At 51.4% G+C, this 23,260-nt stretch overlaps 1 protein-coding gene and 2 long non-coding RNA genes across 3 annotated transcripts in view; 2 read left to right on the top strand and 1 right to left on the bottom strand.

Annotated features, from left to right (window-relative positions):
* Positions 1 to 2,985, top strand: part of LOC132251127 (uncharacterized) — a 30,804-nt gene extending 27,819 nt beyond the window's left edge. Inside the window, exon 5 of the long non-coding RNA XR_009462953.1 lies at positions 1,614 to 2,985. This is a non-coding gene — a long non-coding RNA (uncharacterized LOC132251127). The remainder of the gene's footprint in view (positions 1 to 1,613) is intronic.
* Positions 2,986 to 3,349: 364 nt separating this feature from the next.
* On the bottom strand, positions 3,350 to 5,569 carry LOC109283481 (uncharacterized). The gene is made up of 2 exons (XR_002090648.2): positions 5,503 to 5,569; positions 3,350 to 5,280 (listed from the first exon to the last, which is right to left on the bottom strand). It is a non-coding gene; the product is annotated as an uncharacterized LOC109283481 (long non-coding RNA).
* A 203-nt stretch (positions 5,570 to 5,772) lies between these two features.
* Positions 5,773 to 22,903, top strand: TMEM200B (transmembrane protein 200B). Its single transcript, XM_019488662.2, has 2 exons — positions 5,773 to 5,850; positions 21,034 to 22,903. Exon 2 carries the CDS (start codon positions 21,057 to 21,059, stop codon positions 22,413 to 22,415), a length of 1,359 nt encoding a protein of 452 aa, XP_019344207.1. The 5' UTR covers positions 5,773 to 5,850; positions 21,034 to 21,056; the 3' UTR covers positions 22,416 to 22,903.
* The last annotated feature ends 357 nt before the right edge of the window (positions 22,904 to 23,260 follow it).

The raw sequence follows: 23,260 nt of genomic DNA, 5'->3' as shown, positions 1-23,260 counted from the left end.
GATAATTACTCTTTCCAGCGACATAAAGATGGTAATTTTGCACTTGCAGAGTAACTCATCCAAACAGAATTTAGTAAAAAATCTACTTATACAGAGATTGCTTTATTTACTACTGAAATGGTCTTGCCTCTGGGGCAGAATGTGGCAGTCGTACAACTTCTGCAGCAGCAGTACAGAACACGAAGGAACAAAGGGTCCTGGATGCAAGTAAAATTGTGAGGGGAATTTAGGCGTGTAGGATATGATGACCCAGTTGGAATTTGGACAGGATCTGCGGAGGCTGGACGCTCGGGGATGTTCAGTTCCCAGTTAGGTGCCTAAACAAGAACTAGATTTGCACACTGCTTGTGCTGTGCAGACTTCTAACAGTCCAGAACAGTGGGTTTGCCTGTCTGTTCATCCACAAGGATCCCTCACGACCACAAACTGCTCCTGTCTTCTCTCATAAATGGGGAACCTGTGGCCACAGGCTAGAGTAACTCAAGGTCACTGCGGTTTAACAAGTAACTTGCTGGGATTAGTTCTGCCTCTGCCATTGTGTAGTTGCATGACCCTGAACAAGTCACAGCCCTTTTCTGTGCCTTGGTTTCCCCATCTGCATAGTGGGGATGGTGATTGTTGCCTGCTTTATGTTATGTAACAGGCTGCAGTGTCTCCTTAATGGTTATACAAGCACTCTCAGATCTGTTGGGGACTGTGGAGTGACTCACTGCTGCAGGCTGTTGCAGTGACTTGGATGAAGGGGAAGAAATGAAAGTCCCAAGTAGCTCCTCTCCCTGCACTCTTAGGCTCCTGTCCTAACAAGAGTCCAGCTCCCCCATATCAAGGACAACTGGGGTGTAAGGCATCAGCCAGGCTCCCCATGACTTGCCACCCCTCCTCTCCTCTCCTCCCAGCAGCCACAACCATCACACCCATATCCTCTCTTGCCCCCTTCTGAGCAGCCAGCTCTCCATCACAGGTACCCTGACCTCCCTCCCACACACAGCCCTGACCTGTCCTACTGGTCAGTCCCTTCTTGCCAGCTGTTTCTCAGTATGATCTGCAGGATATCCGTATCTGGTGAGCACCTCTTTTTTTATTTTTGTATTTTTATTTGTGGGATGTCTCAGAGCCTACAGATCAGGAAATCTGCTCTTAAGGACACATTCCTGGGGATCAATTTATTTACCAATGAGCCCAAATAGAGAGTCTGACAAAGATGCATGCGTGGTGCAAGTGGTTTGCAGGCCTGCTCCTGAGTGGTTGCAAGCCAGGCTGAGATCCTCTTGCCTCCAACCCTCTTGGGGAATTTTAGGCCTCCCTGGGAGCAGGCCCCTCTGACTAGCTGCTTCAACCCCAGGTAGCCAGTCAGGGCTGCTCAGGAGGTAGGCAGACAACCCCAACACCCAGTGCCGTATGTAGACTCCTGGCAGCCCCAGGCGAACTTTTAATATTGGGCCCTCCTTTGCCAGAGATAATGATTTCTGTTGTTGCAAAAGTCTTTATCACATCTGTGGTATTGATGTCTTTAAATAGTTCGTTCTCAATTGCTAATGCTGCCATTTGCCAGTCCCATATGTGCACAATGTTAAAACATTCTTATGCAATTGTAATTTTTTTCCCATTTTCAGCCCCCTTTTCTGTCCAGCTGCCCAGTTCGCCCATGCTTCTGTCTGGGTCTGCCAACATCCATCAGACAGGAGACAGCAGGACACCACCTGCCTCCGTGCTCCAGAAGTGGCTTGGTGGAGCAGCACGTGCAGCTACGGTCAGTGCAGCAGCATCTGGGGCAGTTCAGCAGAGACCTCTGCCAGGACCAGCACTGGCACCTCGGAGGGGCTGCTTCACCAAGGTTTTGCTCCCAATTCCTGCAAGCAGGGAAGGTTGTTCTGCCTCTGAAAGCCAGTGCCAAATCACGTTCCAACAGCTGTATGTTCTCCAGCATGAGTCATCCCCACCCTGAGCGCTAAGCCTATCCACAACAACATTCCTTCTTTGTGATCTAAGGTCCTGGCTAGGTTAAATTGCCATCTAACATCACTCTTCCCCTCCCGCCTCCTTGCAACCTATTGGGATGTCTGAGTTCCAAGACAAGAGAGACTGAGAGATCAAAGTCCATTGTTGGACCTCCCCCATGCCTGAGGAAATCATGAGATTCGTGCCAAAAATCATGGGATTTCTTTTTTCAAAAATAGGTTGTTTTTCCAGTGTTTGAACTCCTCTGTGCGTGACAATTAACGCTGCCCACTCTCCCAGACTTACTGACTACAGAGATTTTGGTCTTTTGCTGAGGCAGCAGCTCTTGCCCTCACATCTACCCATCTCCTACCTAGCAATAAATTCTTCCCCTTCCACCTTAAAAAACCCTCCAAATGAATCCTGCACATCCTACATCAGTTCTGCTGCCTGCATTGATTCTCCTGCCTCCAGCAGCCCTTCTGGATTTCTACCCCATCCTAGCCTTCAGGATAAGGCAGCGGTTCCCAAACTGTGGGTCGCGACCCCAAATGGGGTCACAACATCAGCAGATGGAGTTGCGATAAACATGGCCCCTGTGATTTCTGTGCCCACAGCGGGGTGCAGGGCTGCAGCTGAGCTACACCATCTCCGGGCAGAAGCTGCCTCTGCAGCCGAGCGCGTGGGACCTATTGCGGGAGGGAGTGCTGCACCACCACGGCTGCCAAGGTGAGGGATGGCAGCGGCGCAGAGTTGTGCCCACACTGCTGCCAGGTGAGCAGGGGGCATCTCAGCATGGTGACACGGTGCCCCCTACTTTCTGGGCCAGATCCTGCCCACTGGGCCATGCCCACGGACAGCAGGGCAGGGAGCCCCAAGCTGCATCCTCCTCACCACCATGGAGAGGGGAGAGGGAACCAGGCTCCACTCCAGCTGCAGCATCCGCCACGTCCCATGGGTGGCAGCTGGGGCTCGGGTGCTGCTGGAGGTAGAGAGCTGTGGGTGGGGGAGTGAGGGGCCATGCTGAGGAAGTGGGATCGTAAATGGGGTCATGCTGAAGAAAAGTTTGGGAAGCACTGGGGCAATGGGTGGGCTGTCCTAGGTGGGCTGTTCACTGTAGCCGTCAGAGTGCTGGCGTCACTCTTCTGGCTGGTGCTGTGGTGAAGCAGAAGACCCCAGCTCCCAAAGCAGCCTATGGAGACTATAGGTCCCCTGGAGCATTCAGTGCCAGAGGATGTGCTGTTCACCATCAGGGAAGGCCTGGCAAGCCTCTGTATCGAGCTTGAATAGAAATCAAACCTTTGAAGAATTCTTTTTTCCTAGCGTATGCTGGATGTAGACAGGCTCAGACAGCGGTGAATGGGGACTTAAATGTGGTATTAAATGTTTTTAAAAACACAACCCGGAATAATCCTTCCCTGGAAACCTTTATTTGCTTTGGTGCATGGGGGTCAGCCCTGCAGCACTCTGATTCAAGAGTGGAGCTAGCAATCTGAAACTCAGAGTAATAATCTTTGGCCCTTCTCATTCAAGGACCTCAAAAGTGCTTCCCAAACATTACTTTTTAATTAAGCCTTGCAATACCCTAGTGAAGGAGGTAATGCGAGATGGAGAGGTGTGAAAAGGCCAGCCAGCAAGTCAGTGGCAAAGCTGGGAAGAGACCCCAAGACCCTTTGAAAGCTAGTTTCCTTCTCTGCCCACTGGACAAGCCACCTGGCAGGTGCTCCATCTTGTGCCTATGGTAGACCCCTTAGGAAAAACCCTGTGCTTGCTTCCAGGTTAAGGGCCTCTGGGATTGAGTGGAGAATCAGACCCCATGGCTCTCAAGGGAGACCTGTAATTCCACAGGGCCCCAAACTCAGTAGCCCTTGGTCACAACAGTGATTGATTTCAACAGAAATTTCTTGGGAGGATTTCTCCCTGTGCCATCCTGAACAGGGGTGGGGAGGGGGAGAGGAAGGGGATGGCAAGGAGTGTTCTTCCTCGTTAAAGAGCTGGTAAATAGGCTTCTAGACACCAACAACGCGTAGGCCGATGAAGTTGAATCTATGCAGCAAGTGCCTGCCTCCTCTCCAGCACTGGATGTGTTTGGTGCATTAACACGTAGCTTGTACAAGTGTGAGCAATGTGGTCAGTTGTTTCAGTGCATCACCATGTCAACTGCAATTCTGACTTGAGGTCAATTGTTCATCACGCTGCTATGGAAATGCATTGCGGATACATTCACGTCTGTAACTTTATTCGAGGCCTGTTTTTATCGCACCGCTTCTTACTTGTTTTGGATCAGTTGTTATATTTCAGAGGAAAAGACATGTACCAGCATAGCTCAAACTGCTTTTACAAGCTTTCCTATGCGCATGTAGACAATATACCTTCAGAACTCAATTTAAACACTTCTTCAAGGGATGATGTCAAATATTTGGTCTCCAAAAGTCTGACTTGAAGCCTGTGAATAATAAAGTCACGTACCATAAGTACATGAGCGAGGGGGATAAATAGAGTTGATAATGAAATAGGAAGTGTTCATGTACTCTGCCCTCTCCTGGAAAGAGTCAGTCATCCACTTTGGGCCACAGGTGGCCAATGCACAGCACATGTCCCACAAGTGGCACACGAGGCCCAGGCACACAGTAAAAGGAGATGCTGGAATGGGGGCAGCGGGCTTTGAGCCTCCAGCCAAGTGGAGCAGAGCGAGGGCAGGATGATGCTACCAGAGGAGGTGTCAGTGCCAAGGGCCAGGTTAACCCTTCCCTGGCTCTGCAGCCAGCATTGAATTCAGGGCTTTTATTCCCCTCCATATAAATCTGCAAGGGTCGTAGGGCCAAGGAAAGGTTAACCTAGCTCCATGAGGCCAGAGGCTTGAGCCTCCCTCACATTCAGATATGCCTCTGAGGATGGCACCTGAGAAAGGATGGGGAGCAGGCCTTAACTTGTGGCACACGGGCCAAAAAGTGTGCTTCCAAGGCCACGTGCTACTGGCAGCTATTGCAGAGATTTTCTCAGCTACAGTAAGTGGGGCATGTGCTTTCAAGGCAGGAGATCTTTGCCTGCAGGCTCTCCTCACTCGGCGGAGTTTGCTCAAGTAGGTAATGGATCTCACTTCAAGCCACAGCCAGGAGGAAGAATCCTTCTCCCCATTTTACAGCTAGGGAGATACGAAGCGATGTGCCCCACGCCGGACAGCGAGCCCGCGGCGGAGCTGGACAAGGCATCGGCACCTGCCAAGTCCAAGCGCCGCGCATCGGCCGAAGCGCCAGGCCGCCTCCTTGCGCGGCTCCCGCAGTCCCTGATGGCCGCAGTCGGTGCCAACCTCTTCGACCAGAAGGAAAATGCGGCGGCACACTAAAAAGAAATAATAAAGAAAATCAACTGCTACTTTCTCCTGGAACTCCCGGTCGCGCATCAAAATCCCATAAAACGCTGCAGGGCCGTGGCATCTGGCCCTGGCTCTATGTCTCTCCCTTTCCCCAGGACCACGGGGACAGCCGAGGCGGGGAAGTGCTTCCAGCAGCTCCCGCTGGCCACGAGCCACCCCCGCCCCCCCATGTACCTTGCCCGCCTTACAATGTGCTGGGAGCACCGCGTCTGTCGGCGGCGGCGGCCCGGCGGGGCCCTCCCCGCTGCTGCCTGCAAATGCTCCCCCCCGCGCTCAAGTTTCCCCCGAGAGGGAGGCGGGGGTACGACGCCGGGGAGAGAGACTTTCTGCTCCTGAAACCGGGCTTGCGTGCACGGAATAGCTGGCGATGCGACTCGGCGCGTGACCGGGGTCCCTTGCCCTGCCCGCGGCCGGGAGCGCGGGGCGGGGACGGCGGCGGCGACGGGCAGCCCGGGCGCCCCGCTCTCGCCCGCCCCCGACGGCGCCCAACTTGCCCCGGGCGCCTCCGACAGCAGCGCCCAGGCGGCTCGGCGGCGGTGAGTGGCGGGGCCCCGGCCCGGGGACGGGGACGGGGGCAGGGGCGGCGGCTCGGGGGCTGCAGGTGCTCCCGGGGGATGCGCCCCTCCGGCGCCGCTCCCCTTCCCGCCCCAGCCCAGGCCGGCACGCAGGGGCTGGAGGGAGCGGAGTCCTAAACGCAGCGCCCGGCTGCACCCCCCTCCAAGTCCCCGGCCGGGGTTTTTCCCCTCTCTGGGGTGGATGGAGGGGATGGGAGGGGAGCTCTTTTATTTTCCTCGCTGCTTGTTCAACATGCTTTCACGCGCACCGTTTGCCCCGGCTCGGCGGCCTGGCCGGCTCCCTGCGCAGCTTTCCCACTTGTAGGCGTTTGGAGAGGAAATCCCGCTGTAGCCCCCCTCTCTTAAATGAAGGCGCTCAGAGGACGGATCAGGTCGATGCTTTCTCTGGAAGGAAGAGGCCCGGATTTTACGCTTTTTGCTTGTCGAAAAGTTGAGCACTGCAAATGTCCTGTTTTCGGAGGAGGATCGTAAAAGTCGCCCGTGTTTCTGGCTCCCCGGCGGGCGGGCTGGCGCGGAGCTGGGCAGATGCCTCCCCCACCCCTCTGTGCTGTAATGAGTTAAGTGGCCATCTAACTCGCCTGCTCTCCTGCTTGGGAGAGGCTGGAGTTCATTTCCCAGCCATAGAGATGAGTTTAATTAGCAGGGCAAATCTGCTTAAAGCAGGCTGTGTAATTAGCAATCATCTCCTTTGCCAGAGCTGTAGAAAAGAATCATTTTATTTAGTGCGGAGCCCCACACTGGAGAAGGGAACGCCCCGAAGAAGTCAGGGTGAACTTGCTGTTGGGACCAGAAGGCGCTGGGTGACCAGGTCTCATGTCCTCTGGGGTGGCAGGTGGAGGAGCCCGCCCCCCAAGCGCCTGCCTTGCAGCTCAGTCTTCCCTCTGGAGCCTGCAGTGCCCTCTGCTCTGATTTTTCTGGGTCACTTTGCAGTTTGGTTCTGTTACCTGTACGCTCACTGCTTGCTCCAGTTCTGCTGCTATCTACAGGCTTCATCCTGGCTGAGGGACTGACTGTAGCACCCTTGAATGACTTTACCTCAACTTCCAGAATGAATTTATGGCAGAGCTGGGGGGGAAAAACAACCCAGGAGTTCTGAATACCCCCCACAGGACCCAGCAGATCAATGCTCCATCCCTAAACCAACCCAGAGCAAACTATGCTCCCCTTACATAAAGTCCGGGTGGTTGCTAACCCACTGTCTGGGCTGGCCAGGCTGTCACGTGGGTCAGCAGCATGCTCAGTGATTTGGCTACCTCTTGCAGGGCCAGTGGGGCCAGATATCTGCTGGAGTCCAGGGCATCTCCTGCCCTGGCATCCTGCAGCTGGGCTGTTTTCTTAGAGGTACAAATTCTGGTCAGAATCCATTGTCCTGCAGGAGCCCGTTCTGCGATGAAACATCCTGTGCATCTGCCTCTCCTGCTGGAAAGAAACTGGGGTTACAGCTGCTGAGCTGACCCCAGAGCAAGAGAGAACCAGGTACCAGGACACCTTGGCAGTGTCACTACCTTTCTGGCTGCTGGACCTCTATGGAGCACGCTTCTTGAAGAAGCTCCTTCAGCCTGATACTGCAAGGTGCTGAGCACCCTCCTTCCCACTTGAAGAAGGAGTTGAGAGCATATAACATCACAAAGGATTCGGTCCAGACATAGACAGATATAGGACACACCAACTCGTCTGCACACTGCAATCCCCAACATGTTGCTGCAGGTAGGTCATTATATGGGCAGTATCTCTGTGCGAAACGCAGAGGGTTCGTAACGATGTCCTAGGGATGTATTTGGTTTCTTTCTTTCCTACTTTCCCTGTAAGGAAGACTGATTGTTGTGCTTCGAGTTTTCTTTGTCTGAAATGGACTTTTGTTCCCTTGCAAAGAGCAAAGTGGCTGCTTGACGTGAAGTGGCCCCATGTTTGATGAGGCCTGTCTTTCCCTCTCCTTTAAGCAAGCAGGATGTTCAGAGGAGGGCAGATCCTGTGATTAGGCCAGAGGACTGGGAATTGGGATCATGTGTCCTGTTTTCCCTCTGTGGCTCAGTGAATCTGTATATTAGATGGGGATATTGTTTCTCAACCTTCTTGGCTGTGAAATGCAGTGGGTTAACACCTAATGCAGATAAAGCCCTGTAGACCCTTGCTTGAAAGGTGCTGTGGAAAAATCAAATTAACTGAGTGATTAAAAAGAGCCTCGGTTAATTTGGAAGCTACTCATATGCTTTCTGCGTCAGGACACCACAGCATCAGGTTACATTGCTGGTGATACGCAGGGCCATAAGTATCACAACTGTCGTGACACTTGGACCAAGCCAAGACAGAGGCAATACTTACAGGGAGCTGTTGATATGTAGTGAGCAATTACATCCACTTTAGGGAGCTCTGGTTGAGAAAGATAGAGGTTTTTCTGTTTCTATTTCATTTTCTTTCTGATGGAACAGTGTTGATTTTCCTATGCAATGAAAAGAAGCAAGGGAGTGAATAACAATGAGCTACTTTGAAGGGTGCAAACTCCCATGGGAGGGGAGCACCGTTGTTCAAGGTAAGGATACATCCCTAAAATTCAAGGGATGGAGCTGAGCAACGGAAAATCAAGGTTGAAAACCAGACAAAGCATGGACTCTGTGCGACCTGTCGGCATGCAGAGGACTCTGACTGGAGAAGTGTGAGAAATCCCCACTGCTTGAGTTGCTTAAACCTGGACTAGACAAAGTACTGGAACAGATACAGCAGAGAGCAAGCCTGCATGAGCTCTGGGAGGTGAATTGCAGATGAAAGAGGCCTCTTAGGTCACCTCACTTTGCTGCTAAGAGACTGCAGAGTTGAGTGGAAAGAGAAGCTGAGAGGACCGGATTCTGCAAACTTACTCGCCTGGTTAAACCTTATTCACAGGAGCACTGGTGCTGAAGCCAAGGGCTATGTGAAATCACTAAGCTAAAAGCTTCTGCTCATTCTTTTGTCTTTTAGCAGCCTTGTCTGGTGTTAAGACACTCGTGGTGAGGGGCGGTTGTGATGACCCCCCGTGGGGGTCAGCGGGGTACAGCAGACAGCAAAGTATGGAGCGGGTGAGGGGGCTGGCAGATATGGAGGTATTTCTCAGTAGCGCAGAACGAAAGGGAGAAGAGGCCACAAACTAAACCAACTGAAGTGATTTTTAATCAGATCATTTCCCAGCTGCACAGGGGACTTGGCTGTCATAGCACTGAGCTAAGGCATGAGAACCACTACACAATCCCATGGGTTTCATTTCCCTTCCCCACCCCATTCCCAGCCTCCTAATTTAATTCCTGGTTTCCCACCTTGCCAGCATCTCCCCGCTTCCTTGGTCATATTATTTCTCCCCACTTCTCTGCCTCTCTCTTTCTCCAGTTTTGTGAGCACAGACAATATGTCCCCCCCCCCACAGTAATCCTCCATCTCTTCCCACCTCCACCGTTTAAGTTAGCCGTGTTCAGGTTTCGTTGGACTCTGGCTCCCAGGACAGACGTGGTCTCCTTGTATGCCATTGCCAGTCCAGCACAATCCTTCTGCATGTTCTTCCAGTGTCACACCCTCAGTGCCCCCCTCATCTCCCATCCTCTCCGCAGTTTGGGAAGGCCTGGCATTATGCACCACGCTCCCGTGTGTGTCCTTGAGAAGCGGTCGTGCCCTCAGAGAGGTCTCTTTAGCCTTCCAGCTTCCTGCTGGTGTGTCATAGCATGATGGAGAGCTTCAGTGCTCAGCCTTCTTCCAGGTGTCCCCCAAGGGTCTCTAAGATGGAGAGGACAGAGCTCCCCTTTTCCTCACCATTCACTCCCAACTCTGCTAAGAGTGCTGTCCACGTGGTACCCGCAGATGGCACACTCCCTGCTCCCTCCCTCCAGCTCTGCCTGGCTCCTAAGAGTCCCTGAACTATTGCTCAAGCAACTGAGACTCCCAGCACCTGGGGATTTTCCATCCCATGTCCAGTAACGGCCCTCCACCTTCCTCCGAAGCAGCTCTGCCTCCTGTAGCCATTGCTCTGGCAACAGGTTCTGGATGCTGTCCAGTCGTTGGCCTGTTTCCTGAGGCATTCATGGAGGAGGCCCAGCAGCTGCCCTGACACTGTCATTCGCTCGCAGGGGTGTCGGGAGCGACGCGACGTGGCTTCATTCATGTTTTTGCAGATGCGGCGGCCTCTCTTGCTGGCTGCTGTTCTCACTGAAACAGAGCAGGGCCGGGGAGAGGAGAGGAGCTCCACCACACGTGGCTGCACGGCAGCTCTGTCCTCTCTGCGTGGCCTTTTATTGCTTCAGACCTTTGAAGTGCCTTTCGGCTTTGGTGGGTGGGCAGCCGTGGGGGCGCGGACCGGGGGGAAGCTTGCATCCACGCTGCGTCCTGCCCAGGTCACCTCCGTTCTCACCTGAAGTGACTATTTTGGGTGAGAGGAGCATCTGTCCCCTCAGGTTATTTACTGCTGGTCGTGGGTGGGCTTTTCTCAGCAGGGACGCTGGCTTGACTCCCTACATGTATATGGTGCCAACTTCTATCCAGTTCTTGGGGCTTCTGGCGGTCGGTTGGCAACTTACTCTGGGTTTGTCCTTTCATCATGGCAGTCAGTACTAGCCCAGTTGGCCACTTCCTCAGAGAGGTGAAGGGCCAAGTGAACTTGCCCTTCAGACTCTGCAAGTCAAGATTAAGGCCCGTTGTTGGCTTGTGTGGATGAAGCCAGGCCTGGCATCGTCTCTGCTGTTTCTGTGCTGGGGAGGAGTTGCTCCAGGGACACGATCCCGCACCTCAGCCCTGCTGCCTTTGCAGGGAATATGAGCACCCACCATTTTGCCCCCCTCCCCAGCACTGGTAGCGCTGGGAGGTTAAAAATGAAAAGGAATTATTTTTAACCGTCATGTCTCAGTGCAGACTGTAATTATGATTCTTCATCACCTTCCAGAGTGGGTGGACTCCGGGGTTGGTTGTCATAGCTTGCATGGTGCAGCGCTCCCCGTCCCCTCCCAGCAGCCATGAGCTGGTGTACAAGTGTCTCTGGTGCCAAGTCTGCTGTTTCCCACGTAGGAATGAGTGGGTGGAAGGAAACACGATGGTGGAGGTAGCTCTGCACCTGTCTCAGGGCCAAGGATCACGGTGTGGCAGGTGAATACTGGATAGACTTTTCTGCATGCAGTACTTCCTTGGGACCCTCTCAGGCTCCTCTCCGAGATACTCTGTGTCTGGGTGGATTAGGTCTTGCTCGCATGATGCAGTCTTGCAAAAGCTCCATCCACCTCCATTGGCTTGGTCGAGGCTGGAGTGGGCCCAGGGCTCTGACGCATTCTCCCCATGCTTGTCTTGAGAAGACATCCAAAATGGTGTGGATGCTGTTCTGCCTGCCCCATTACTGGGCTGAAAGGGGCCTGCAAAAAGCATTGCATGTATTACAGTCAAAGCTGATTATGACTTACATGGCAATTGTAATTTAGCACTTGACACTGGCACAGCCCTTTCCAGTCCCGCAAGTCCAGCTTGCGAAGGGGTGAGGACAGTTGTCACCCTTTCCCTAGGGTACAGGAAGAAATTAAGTGACTCACTTAAAACTCTAGGTCAGAGCTGGGAGTTGAATTTAGGAGAACCAGTGCTGCGAATACTGCAGAGGAAGAGAGAGGAATTAAAATTGGGATAGATAAACCTTCTATCTGAAATTTCTTACAATCTTGTCTGTGCTAGTTCAAAGCTTAGTCGGAGAGAGAGACTTAAGCACCCATTTTGGAGATCCAGACTGGAGCTCTGTTTGGCGGATGAAGAGTGATTTAAGGGGACTCCTTTCTCTCCTGAGGTTTCATCCCCTCAGACTGCTCCAGACTCCTCTCTTCTTCTGTCCAAGGCTCTGAGTGGATTGCACTCCTGCTCACTCAGCCCAATAGAGCAGTTTTCAACACATGCTTGCAGTATTGCAAACCCCATGATTTGAAAATCATGAGTCAGCTTCCTCCCCAAAATCATAACATTTAAAAAAATAATTACTTCAGGGTGCCTTTATGTGCCATCAGTTTCTTGAACCTGTAAGATGTACTCGGGTCACATTTCTCTCTCTCTCTTTCCGGGGTTTTTTTGTTCTTTGGGTTTTTTTTTTCCTTATTTCCACTTAAAACTAAGAGTCTTTTTTTCTTTTGGCTGAAGGCTGAATTGGTCCCAAATTTCAGATCGACTGAGCTGAGCTCAGTCATTCAAACCTGTGTGGCTCTGCCACTGGGCAAGTCTCTACCCTCCCATACCCATCAATCTGAGACTGCAGATACTCCCCAATCCATGGCAGGCATCCTCTGCGCAGGCCCCAAGCCCTGAGGCATTGGAGTTCAGATGCCCCCTAGTCATGCTTGCTCCTAGCCAGAAACCTGAAGGAGCAAGCCAGAGGGAAAGTGCAAACACAGTTCCCCCGTTACCACAAAATTGTACAGTCAAGTTTCCCGCTTTTGGGAAACTTGCAGGGATCAAAACCAAAAACTAAGAGTCTTGCAGTCAGTATCATAAGAGCTGGCAGTGTTGAGGGCTGGAGCAGTGTCTGGGCTTGGCCTTTGGGAACATAGGTCACCTAGTTTGGTCTGGGGCTTCTGCAAAGAAAGTGGTGGGGTTGCATGTACAGAAAGAGTGTGAGCATGCAAGACTGGAGGTTCCCTGTATTGCTGCTTCCAGAGCAACAGCATCTGCAATGCCTTTCCCTCCTGCAGGAAGGCATAGATCCTGCCTTCCTGGCCCAAAAAGTTCTGTAAATGCCTGATTTCCCTGTGCCTCTTGTGCTGTCCAGGGGCAAGTCTCAGGACTGACTGGCTAAGCGGCAGCCCTGCAGAAAAGGACCTGGGGGTTACAGTGGACAGTAAGGTGAAAATGAGCCAACAGCGTGCCCTTATTGTGAAGAAGGCTAACAGCATACTGAGCTGCATTGGTAGGAGCGTTGCCAGCAGATCAAGAGAAATGATTATTCCCCTCTATTCAGCACTGGTGAGGCCACATCTGGAGTACTGAGTCCACTTTTGGGGCCCCTGCTGCAGAAACGATGTGGACAAATTGGAGAGAATCCAACAGAAGGCAATAGAAATGGTTCGGGGGCTGTGGCACGTGACTTTTGAGGACAGGCTGAGGGAACTGGGCTTACTTAGTCTGCAGAAGAGAAGATTGAGAGGGGATTTAATAGCAGCCTTCATCTACCTGAAGGTGGTTCGAAAGAGCTGGACTGTTCTCACTGGTAGCACATAATAGAACAAGGAGCGATGGTCTTAAGTTGCAGCAAGGGAAGTTTAGGTTAGATATTAGGATATTTCTCACTAGGAGGGTAGTAAAACACTGGAGCAGGTTGCCCAGAGAGGTGGTAGAAGCTCCATCCTTGGAGGTTTTTAAGACCCAGCTACACAAAGCCTGGACTGGGATGATCTAGCTGGGGGTTTCAGCAGGGGGTTGAACTAGATGACCTCCTGCGGTCCCTTCCAACCCTGATTTTCTACGATTCTGTCACTGTTCTGCTGTGGTGCAGTTAGGGAGAGGCTCTGAAGGACTCCACTGAAAAGCAGATGCCACCTGGAAGCACATCTTATCTAGGTGTGTTTGTTGCAGAGACCGCCTCAGAGGTGGATGGATCCAGAAATGGTGGCAGAGTAGTACAGCGAACGAGTGTCCTATCCGGGCTTCAGGGAAAAGCCATGTGGTGCAGAGCACCTGCGACAGATCCGTGAGTCCTGTTCTGCCAGTATCGTTACAGGGGGGTTCCTGTGAAAGCCTCCTTCCATACCTGGAGATCTCTGTGTCCCAGGAGTGCAGCATGGACGGGATGAGGGACTGGGGAATGCATTTAAACAGAAATGAATTTTGGGACTTAATTCAAGGAGAAAGCAGCAAACATGTAGACCAGGGGCAGGCAATTATTTTGGGCAGAGGGCCGCTTACTGAGTTTCGCCAAGCCATCGAGGGCCACATGACAGGCAGCCAGGGCAGATTAATATTAATTTTCTAAAAATTTTAGAGGCCCCGCAGGCCAGATAGAATGGTCCGGCCCCCGGGCCGCATTTTGCCCACCCCTGATGTAGACTCTGCTTCTAAAACAGTGAGAGATGATCTTTTTGGGATGCATACCGCAAATTAAGTACCCCACCCTCTTCAAGTGCCACTCCAATCCCCTTCCCCTCCCCAATCTGCTGCTCTGCTTTCTGCTCCCCATCATGTGTTCCCTGTCTGGTTTGCTGCTCCTTTTTCTACTCCCTGTCTTATCTGCCATTATGCTACCCACCCCCTTCCTGATCTGCTGCATGTCGCACAGAAGCTGCCTGTGCCATTTGTGTCACTTGTGCTACAGGTTGGCCACCCCTGTTCTCTAGCATCTGCTGTGTAGATGACAGCCCTGTACCTGGCATAGTGAAAGGAAACATTTTAAAGGAGCCTGAGCAATATGTTTTGCTGTAGGAGATTTTTAACACCTGCCTCTTTGGTGCAGCAACAAGAAGAATACAATCGCCCTTGTTTCTCAAGCAGTTTTCTGAGTCAGAGATGCAAGGCACATGTGGCACTGAGCGCAGAGCGGACAGAGACAGACTCTTTTGAAAGGGAGTGAATTCCTCCAACCCTTGCTGCTGTTTGGGATTTTAGCAAGGGATTCTCAAGGGTCTCCTTTAGCCAGGTCCTAGGAGCTGGCCTGTCTGCTCTCAGGACTCTGCTTCTGGCTGTTGGGAGAAGCATAAAGGTAACCAGGAGCTCCCGTTCCTCATCCCCAAGCCCTCATGTAGGTCACCTGCAGTGCAGTAGTTCTAAACCTGTTTTAGACTCAGGTCACCTCTTGGAAAATGTCAGCTCTTAGTTTTCCCTTGTTTTTTGACTACAGAAAAATAATAGAGCAATTCTTCTGTTGCAAAGAATTTGGAAAGACCACAAGAGGCCAGAATGTTTTTAACACCATGGGTTTTTATCTGAAATCTCTGAGTTTATCTAGGGAATCATGTTTGCACACCACCTAACACTGGTAACGTTGCATGGCACCCTGCAGCACTCTTGAAAGGATCTCAAGATACCCCAGGGTGCAGCATCACTCTGGTTGGGAATCAAAGGTCTAGTGGTTGGAGCAGGGGATTAAGGAGTAAGAGTTAATGCTGCCAGGGAGGTCCGAGTCTCTCCTGAGGGGAAGAGGAAGTCTTGTGTCTCTGCTCCTTGTGGTTAGAGCACAGGAATGGGATCCCAGAGTCCTGAGATCCTTTCCCAGCCCTTCCCCTCCCTTGCAGCACAGCCTAGGAGAAGTCATTTCCCCTTTCCGTGCCTCAGTTTCTCCATGTGTAAAATGTGGCTCATGATACTCCTTTGGCTCATGTGGGTGATGATGAGATCATCAGATGTGAAAGGTCCTTTAGAAGCTTCTAATGCAGCATGCAGGGTTTCTGTTTGAACTCTGAAACTGCCAGAGGGGTATGCTCAAAATGAATATGCCATTGAATAAACCTGACCAGCTGCATGCAGCTTTGCACACCCAGGCATGTGGCGCTATCGCCATCAAGAATCAAGTGCCTCCAGGTATGTCTGGGGGTGCTGGGGGATGCATAATACAGTGCATCTGCATAGAATCCTATCCCGTCTCCCACATACTTTGTATCTAAGTTTGTTTTTGCAAGATCCTACTAGATTTGTTTCTGGATTTTAGGAAAGTGTGTGTGCGTGTGTGTGTGTGTGTGTGTGTAGAGGGAACCAGGAGCTGGGTTTTGAGGGGAGCTATCAGTATGCCTCAGTGATGGGGGGATTAGAGAAATAGTTCTGATTTTTTAATGAAAGGCTTATTGCAAGGATTGGAAGCATAATTTCTCAACTCCCAGTTTAGCAGCCAAGCAGTTATCTCACTCTATAATGCTAATGACATTTACATTTCTATAGCATCTTTCATCCTCTGGGACCCCAAAACCTTCACAGTCTGCCAACATTCAGCCCTGGTGAAATGCAGCTGCCTCTGGGGTGGAGGCAGAGGCCAATTAGCCACCAGCAAACAGCAAAAGGGGGAACTTTGAATTTGAGGACACAGGAACAATCTGCTACTTGTACCGGAAGCACTGTGGGATCCCTCCTGTCCATGCAGAGCCAACAGGACCTCAGTCTCTGTCTTTTATATTTAGCAAACTTTTGTGCTGTTGCTAAAATATTGAATTAATCAATTAAGTCGCGTGTCAGTGTCTGGGAGTTTTAGAATTTGACGGCGATGTTAGATTTTTTTTTTTTGAAAGAAGCTTATGTAACCGTTGGGGATTCTATTAATAAAAATAATGGTTCTGAACTCCGGGAACAGCCATCTCTGTCAATGAGCATTAAATGCCAAACTTTGAAAAACATGCAGCGCTCGTGCTTTTTGTTGGTGCCACCTCAGCTAAGCGGAGGTGCCTTTGAGGCAGGAAGTCTGGTAGGTGGATGGGAAATAGCAGAGGAGAAGACCAAGTCAGCTGAATGCATTTCTGGGGGGTGGGAGAAGGCAGGGGTGTTCCTGGTTGTCTGTTTAGTGGCATGATCAGTTTTATAACAAACAGCCCAGGAGACCTAGGGATGCGTAAGTGCTGGTAGTGGGGGGTCACAGCTCTGTGCCGCCACCACCCTCGCTGCTGCCGGGCGTTGGGTGACACACCTGCTTTCTCCTGTCCAGAGTGCCCTGCTACACCCAGCTGCTTTGTAGACCGAATGTGTTGTGCACTGTCAGCTCCCAGGCAGCCCATCCCAGTCGTAGATGAGGTGCTGTGGTGCAGCGTGGAAGGGAAGGTAGCTCAACACTGCCCAAGCTGTCCTGGCCTGTAGTCGAATGTTGGCCTTTGTCCTCCACAGCTGTTCGGCTGGCTTCTCGCACGGGCACTTGACAGACATCTGGTTCCATTACACAGGCCATTTACCCTTTTCTCAACTAGCTGCTGTTCCCATCCATTCTGGTGCTGAAGCTTTTAACGTACATGCTGCAGGAGAAGTCGTGGACCTGACCCAAAGCCCACTGAAGTCAGTGGAAATTTGAATTAGATCTGACATGAGTAGCAGTGCAAGGACAGGGTGCTTTCCCACAGAGATGGACACCTGAAACCTCACGATAATCATCTCTCTAGCACAATTACATCTTCTAATAACCTCAGTTCCCCAAGTCAGCGTTTTTGACACCAGTCATTTCCAGTAATGAAAGGTGAGAATAATGAGCCCATCCACACTGGACACAGGTAAATTTAAGTCTAGAGTTGAAGGGCGACCCTTGGAGTGAGAGTCAATTCGGCGTGCTGCTTGCCTTGTCCCTGAACAATTATAGCCAGTTGCCCTGAAAAGCAGCTGGCTCTCTGTGTTACTGTTCTGCAGGGGGACCATAAGGGGCTTAAGGGAAGCAAAATGAGATAGGAAGGGAATGAAGTTCAAAGAGACGCTGCCATGGCTGACAGCCAGAAATAAGGCCTGACCGTTGCGTGCATTAACCATGAGGTTGTACGGGAAATTTACAGGAATCCTTTTGCCTGGGACTTCTGGGAAAGGATTACACTCCAGGGACTGGTTTTCACTTGACCCTACAGCAGCCAAAACTTACATCAAAGTGGCTTTGCAAAATTCGTGGGGCATGGAGATTTTTATTTATTTATTTATTTTTTAATATTCAAGTAGGCAGAAGGACACTAAAAAGGTTTTAATGTAACATTTTACAGGAAGGTGACATCTACGATTTAGGGATGTAAATGTCATTTAAAAAATATCCGTTGCACCTCCTCTAATTATATTGGTTAAATGGTTAACCTATAACAAATACCAAGTCCTGGCCAGGGGGGTGTGGAGCCTAAGGCCGGGAAACCCACGCCATGCACTGACCTGCCCAGATACAGCTGCTGCTGGGAGCTGCCTTGCCTCCCCCCCCTTGCCCCAGGAGGGCTGGTTTAAACTTTTAAGTAGTCTGTTATCTCCCTCCAGCTGGTTTCCAGCACCTGTGAAGAAGCAGCTAATGGTTTAATTGACAAGTCACTAGGCCAGCTGGTGTTTTTCTCCTTAACCTCATAGACTATGGGTCCTAGTTATCCCTTGTCCCTCCTCCTCCTTTCTCTTTCTCTCCTGACTGTTCTGCCACCTTCCTAAAACTGGAGTCACCGCACCACTTCCCTGCCCCACTGGATTGCACGTTACCCACATTACAGGTATAACTGTGCTTATCATTTAAACAATTAACCTTTCACATCCCTACTAAGATTGTAATGGTAGTTGCTGTCCATTGAGGGCTGAAGACAATGTAATATAAATAAAGGGTCATGGAGGAAAAGAAACTATAATCTTTGGGATGCATTAGGGAAGATTTAAAACACTGGGTAACTTCACCCAGTAGCAGGTTTGGAGAGAGAAAATCTCACTCATTTTGGACTGACTCCATAGCCTGAGGTGACTGTGTTTATAGTGCCTGTTCTTGCAATAAAAGATTTAACAGTGTGTTTCAAATGCACATTTAAAATCTCACTCATCAGTGGGCTGTGGATTTTTTTTCTCCTTCTAAATCTCACTTGTTCAAATTGTCAAGCTTGACAGCCCTGTACCAGGAACACACTGTCATCATGCAACTTGTGTATTTAATTCCTTCCTTGTGATACTAATAGCACCTTAAGATGATTAAAGCTGGAAGAATCCTTGCATTTAATTTCCTTTCTACCGGTTATGCTGTTTGCTGGCTCTGCGCTTCATTCAGCGGAATTAAATAGGTTGCCTGCCTTCCCTGCATGTGTTGTATCAATTTTACTTTCTGGCTTTAGACCTAAAGTTGTGATTTAGAAGCACAGTCACTTTAACCTCATTCAAGTAACACAACTTGGAGCATGTCCACGCTGCAGTTTTTTCTGCCTTTCAGCCATGGCACATCCACACCTCCCATGCTGTGTGTTTGTATTGATGCATTGTGGGAAATTCTGGGCAGCTTTCCCATCCTGCCTCAGCAAGACATCAAGCATGCCCAGAATTGCAGGCGGTGGGACAGTGCGCTCTGGGATGCCCCAAGACAGCTAGAGAAGGGAGGAAAGAGGCTTCGCCAAGTCCGTTACATTGGCACAGTGAAGGGGTTCTTTGCAAGCCACGAAAACGTAGCATCCCAACCCGGTCAACAAGAGCACAGCCACGTGCCAGCTTGGTCCTCCAAGTGTTTGCTGCCACAGTGCCTAACCAACAGTTCTCCATGCGGCGGATGAACACAAACCTACCTAGAGTCAACCCGTGTTGCTCATTGGTCAAGGGCTGGTAAGCTGTACCATGCTTTTGATCCATGACATAGGGGGAAAAAAATGTTCCTCTGCTTTTTTAATGTGGAAAATGCCTTTTTTGATTGCTTGGGGGTTTGCTTTGGTTGTTTCTGGCAAAAACATGAGCCCCTTGCAGCTCAGCCGGTGCCTATTTGCTAACACAGCAGCATACTCCCAGGCCCCATAACAACTCTTTCAAGTCGATATGGGTAACTGCTAGGGCCTGGTCAGCTCGTTCAGCCAGCTCTATAACTGACCTAGAAAACGGGCTCTGCTGCTTTGTATTGAACAAACTGCTGAGTAATATGTACCTGGGAAGGTATTTTTGTTATGCAAGAGGCACAAATTCCTGGAAACAGGGATTTTGAGATCATCACGCTCCTTCAGTGTAGGAATTTGCATTGAACCCCCCCCCAAAAAACACTAGGAGCTAATTCAGGACCACCAGAAAACACTGCAGTGTGTGACAGAAGGGAAGCCTGCTAGGCTGGTTTCATTCCCCGGGCTGAGCACAGATCGAGGAGTAAACAGCAGATCCAGAGCTCGGTGAAACAGACTCTTAACCTTCTCTCAGCTGAGTGATCCCCAAGCCTCCTCCTGACAATGTCTCTTTAATTAGAAAAGAGCTTTTCCTCTCGCCCACTGATCTGGCGCGTGACGCCCTCACACAGAGTTAACTGCGAGGGTTGGCTAAACGTCTCCGCACGCAGACCCCTGCCTCGCTGCACCACGCTACTCCCTTTGCGTCTTTCACGATGCAGCAGCTTCCTTTGACAAACTTCACCGCCAGCCCCGTGAACCTGCAGGGGAACAGGGGCCGGGTTGTGTCCTGCTTCCGGCATCTGTGCCAGAGCAGCCTGCTGAGCGTGGGACGCAGCACCTCTTGAATTAGTGATAGTTGCTCGTGATTTATGAAATCTCATGGCCTAATGAACAGACACCCAGCTCAGCAGCAGTTCCTAATGATAATGCTGATCATTATGTTTTAAATCCTTGTTTTGATAGCAAACAGAGCAAACGGGTGACCCTGCAGCTCCCAAGACCCTCTGCTGTTTTGATGAGGCTTTTCCAACCCCACCCCGGCAAAGTCATTTTCCAGGCCGCCCAGAGGAAGAGGGTTGCTGGCAAGGCATGAAGGCTGGGAGTTGGGAAAGCTAGGTTTTGATCCATACAAACTCAGCTGCAAGGCTTTCAGACCAGTCGCTTCCTTCTCCGTGCCTCAGTTTTCCTAGCTGTCAAATCAGGTGGAATAATTATAGGTGCCACTGATGGAGGCTAAATTGCTTAGTGTTTGTAAGGTCCTTTGACATCCTGAACAAGACAAAATGAAATCCCGTTTCCTTCCTTAGGCAAAAATTGACCTGGCTCTAGTGCTAACGCTGCCCTCAGTATGACTGGTTAAACGTGGCTGCATCTGTCCTGTCAAAAAAGTGTGTGTGCATGTGCTCCACTTGTACAGAAAGCCATTTATACAAGTACAAAGAGGCACATGTACCCATAGTCCTTTCCAGAGCCCTTTGGGAGAGGGGCTGTCATCTTGTCCTGTGTCAGGATAGCAGGTAGCACACTGAAGTCTTCAACATTTAGGTGCCTGGAGGAACAGGACCAATAAAGAAGTAAATCATTAGGTGTCATCTCACTATTTTGTGGGTGTGGATTGGGCCCCTGGGTTTGAAAGACCCACCCTGGCAGGTCAGCCACCGTCTAGCTCCTGAGTGAGAGTAAGAGAAATGACTACAGGAAAACTTAGACAGGAAAGAAAGACAGAGGAAGGTAAAAAGTCTGAATGTGAGCCAATCTCAGCCAGGCCCCATTTTCCTCCCCACTGGTACTGTGTTGTCTCCCTTTTTTCCACCAGAGGCCCAGTGCTCCTAGGTGTATGTGGGATGTGAGCCCTCCTCCTCCACTGCCCGCTAGTGATTTCTTCTGTTCATCTATTTTTTTTTCCCTCCTGACCCTGTAGAAAGACCCAACAACGGGAGTGCAATGACGGCGGGGAGTGCTGAAGCCGCGGGAGCCATGAAGAGCCAGGACACTCTGGAGAACAAGCCGCCGGGACCTGCCCCTCCTTCCCGGCGGCATGGCCGCAGGAGGCGGCGCAAACCTCCGCCGGAGCTGACTGTGAAGGCGCAGCTGCGGATGCGCTCACCCTCAGGGGCCTTTGTGATTGTGGGCATCTCCGTGGTCCTGGTTGGCATGACAATTGCTGTTGTGGGTTACTGGCCTCACCGGAGCACATCTGTAGCAGGATCTGGGGCCAGCTCAGGGAACTCCAGCAGCACGGGGAGCATCAGGAGGGAAGTGAAGGCACCTGCCCACTCGCACCACCTCTCCTCTACTGAGAAGCTGAAGCTCATCGGCCCTGTCATCATGGGCATTGGCCTGTTCATTTTCATCTGCGCCAACACCATGCTGTACGAGAACAGGGACATGGAGACCCGCCTGCTGATGCAGAAGGGCCTCTATGCCATGACCCTGGGCCTCCCCCAGGTGGCAAGCCCAGAGGAGAGGTACTTCCAGCGGAGGACTAGCCTGCCCATCCTCAAGGCCAACGCGGAGTGCGTGGAGGGCTGCTACGAGGTGGATCTCTCCTCTAGCGGGTTCCAGTCCTGTTCCAGCCCTGGGAACAAATGGGCCGACTGCTATGGACCTAACAAGCTCCAGACGACGGCCCAGCTGCTCCATCACAAGGGCCATTCGCCTGCCATCTCCCTCCTGAGCATCCACTCGGGTTCGGGCAACTCCATGGAAGGGAACCTCAATCTTTCCTTTGCTTATGGGGCTGAGTCGGTAATTTCCTCAGCTGTCAACACGCTGCCGCTTCCCGTCATCAAGCTAAACAACTGCCTCTCGAAGAAACAGGCTGTGGCTCGGGGGGCAGGGGAGGAAGGGGAGGGCAGTCCAGCTGAGGCACCTGCTGAGGTGCTGAGGCACTTGTGGACACCCTTGCCTAGTGACAGCAGTGTGTCCCCCAAAAATGATCTCCAGAGCAGCCACGTGGTGGTCAATATGGACATTGGGCCTCCCCCTGTCCCACCCAGTGAGGAGCTCCTGCCCCCCAAATGCACTAAGAAAGAGGTCACTTCAGACGTACAGCTCCATAACCCCGGTCACTCCAAGTCCCTGGACCTTGGCAGGCCTGGAGTGCTGCTCGTGGCGCCAATCAAAGACCGGAAGAACAGGAGTTGGCCTCGACTTGACCAGATCAGCCTTGTAGGCTATGCCAAACTGGAAAGCACAGGCGAGTCCTCAGATCGGTTGTTGGAGCAAACAGAGCAGCAGAGCAGGGATGAGCCCAGGCCAAGCTCTTGGCAGGTGGGCACAGAGCTGGGTACTGAAGTGTGACCCCCAGCAGGAGACTGGTGACATGTTCATTAAACCTTCCTGTCCCTTTTTTTACTGTGTCACTTCTGGGGCCGGTGAGGACACTTGTTTTTTAAGTGGACATCACAATGGTGACTGGGCGGCCAGCTTGCCAGCAGCCTAGCTGCAGCACAGGCCTGCTGCTCCTTAGGAAAGGGATTTTTCTCTCCTCTCCAGAGTGCTGCTGTATTGACCAATTTCTCCATGGATGGTCCTGGCCTTGCTTTAGAAGTCCCTCTACCTGCGTGTTTTATCAGGGAATCCTTGCTTGAAAACTGAATGAAAACTCCAGTAAAAAGGGAAGGCGGGGTGGGGATCCCTGGTGCACAACTCCAGCGGCATCCTTTCTTACAGTCACTTGGCAGGGCTGTGGCGAGGCTCCGGCTGCTTCCCCATGCTGCTAGGAGGCTAGCTGGCCAGGGGCTTGCCGAGCCTAACAAGGTCATTAAATGTTATCTTATTACCCCCAAGATGTTGAGTTGGTAATTTTACCTGGTCAGTGTTTGGGGATGTTTTGTGGCTGGTTTCTGCTGATGTCCCCTCCTGAAAGTCCCTTTTCCCGTTGATGTGTTTGCATTGTCTGAGCAGCCCTGGCAGAAGACGGTTCTGTGGAAGATCTCTGGGGTGTCGCTGCTGCTGCTCAGCCGCTGCCATTGTGATCTGCTTAATCTGAGGAAGCACAGGTTGTGTTTCTGCTGTCTCGTTGGGACCCCATCGACTTTCACAGTGGCCTTTGCTTACATCAGCGCTGAATTTGTCCCTTGAGAAATCAGGGGAAAGTAATGGGGGGAGGAGGGTGTCCGGATTTTCCCTGGAAATTTTTCAAC

The sequence above is a fragment of the Alligator mississippiensis genome, chromosome 6, assembly GCF_030867095.1.
Source record: "Alligator mississippiensis isolate rAllMis1 chromosome 6, rAllMis1, whole genome shotgun sequence".
Taxonomy (NCBI): domain Eukaryota; kingdom Metazoa; phylum Chordata; order Crocodylia; family Alligatoridae; genus Alligator; species Alligator mississippiensis.
Note: the sequence above shows the minus strand (reverse complement) of the source record. Positions and strands in the feature narration are given on the sequence as shown.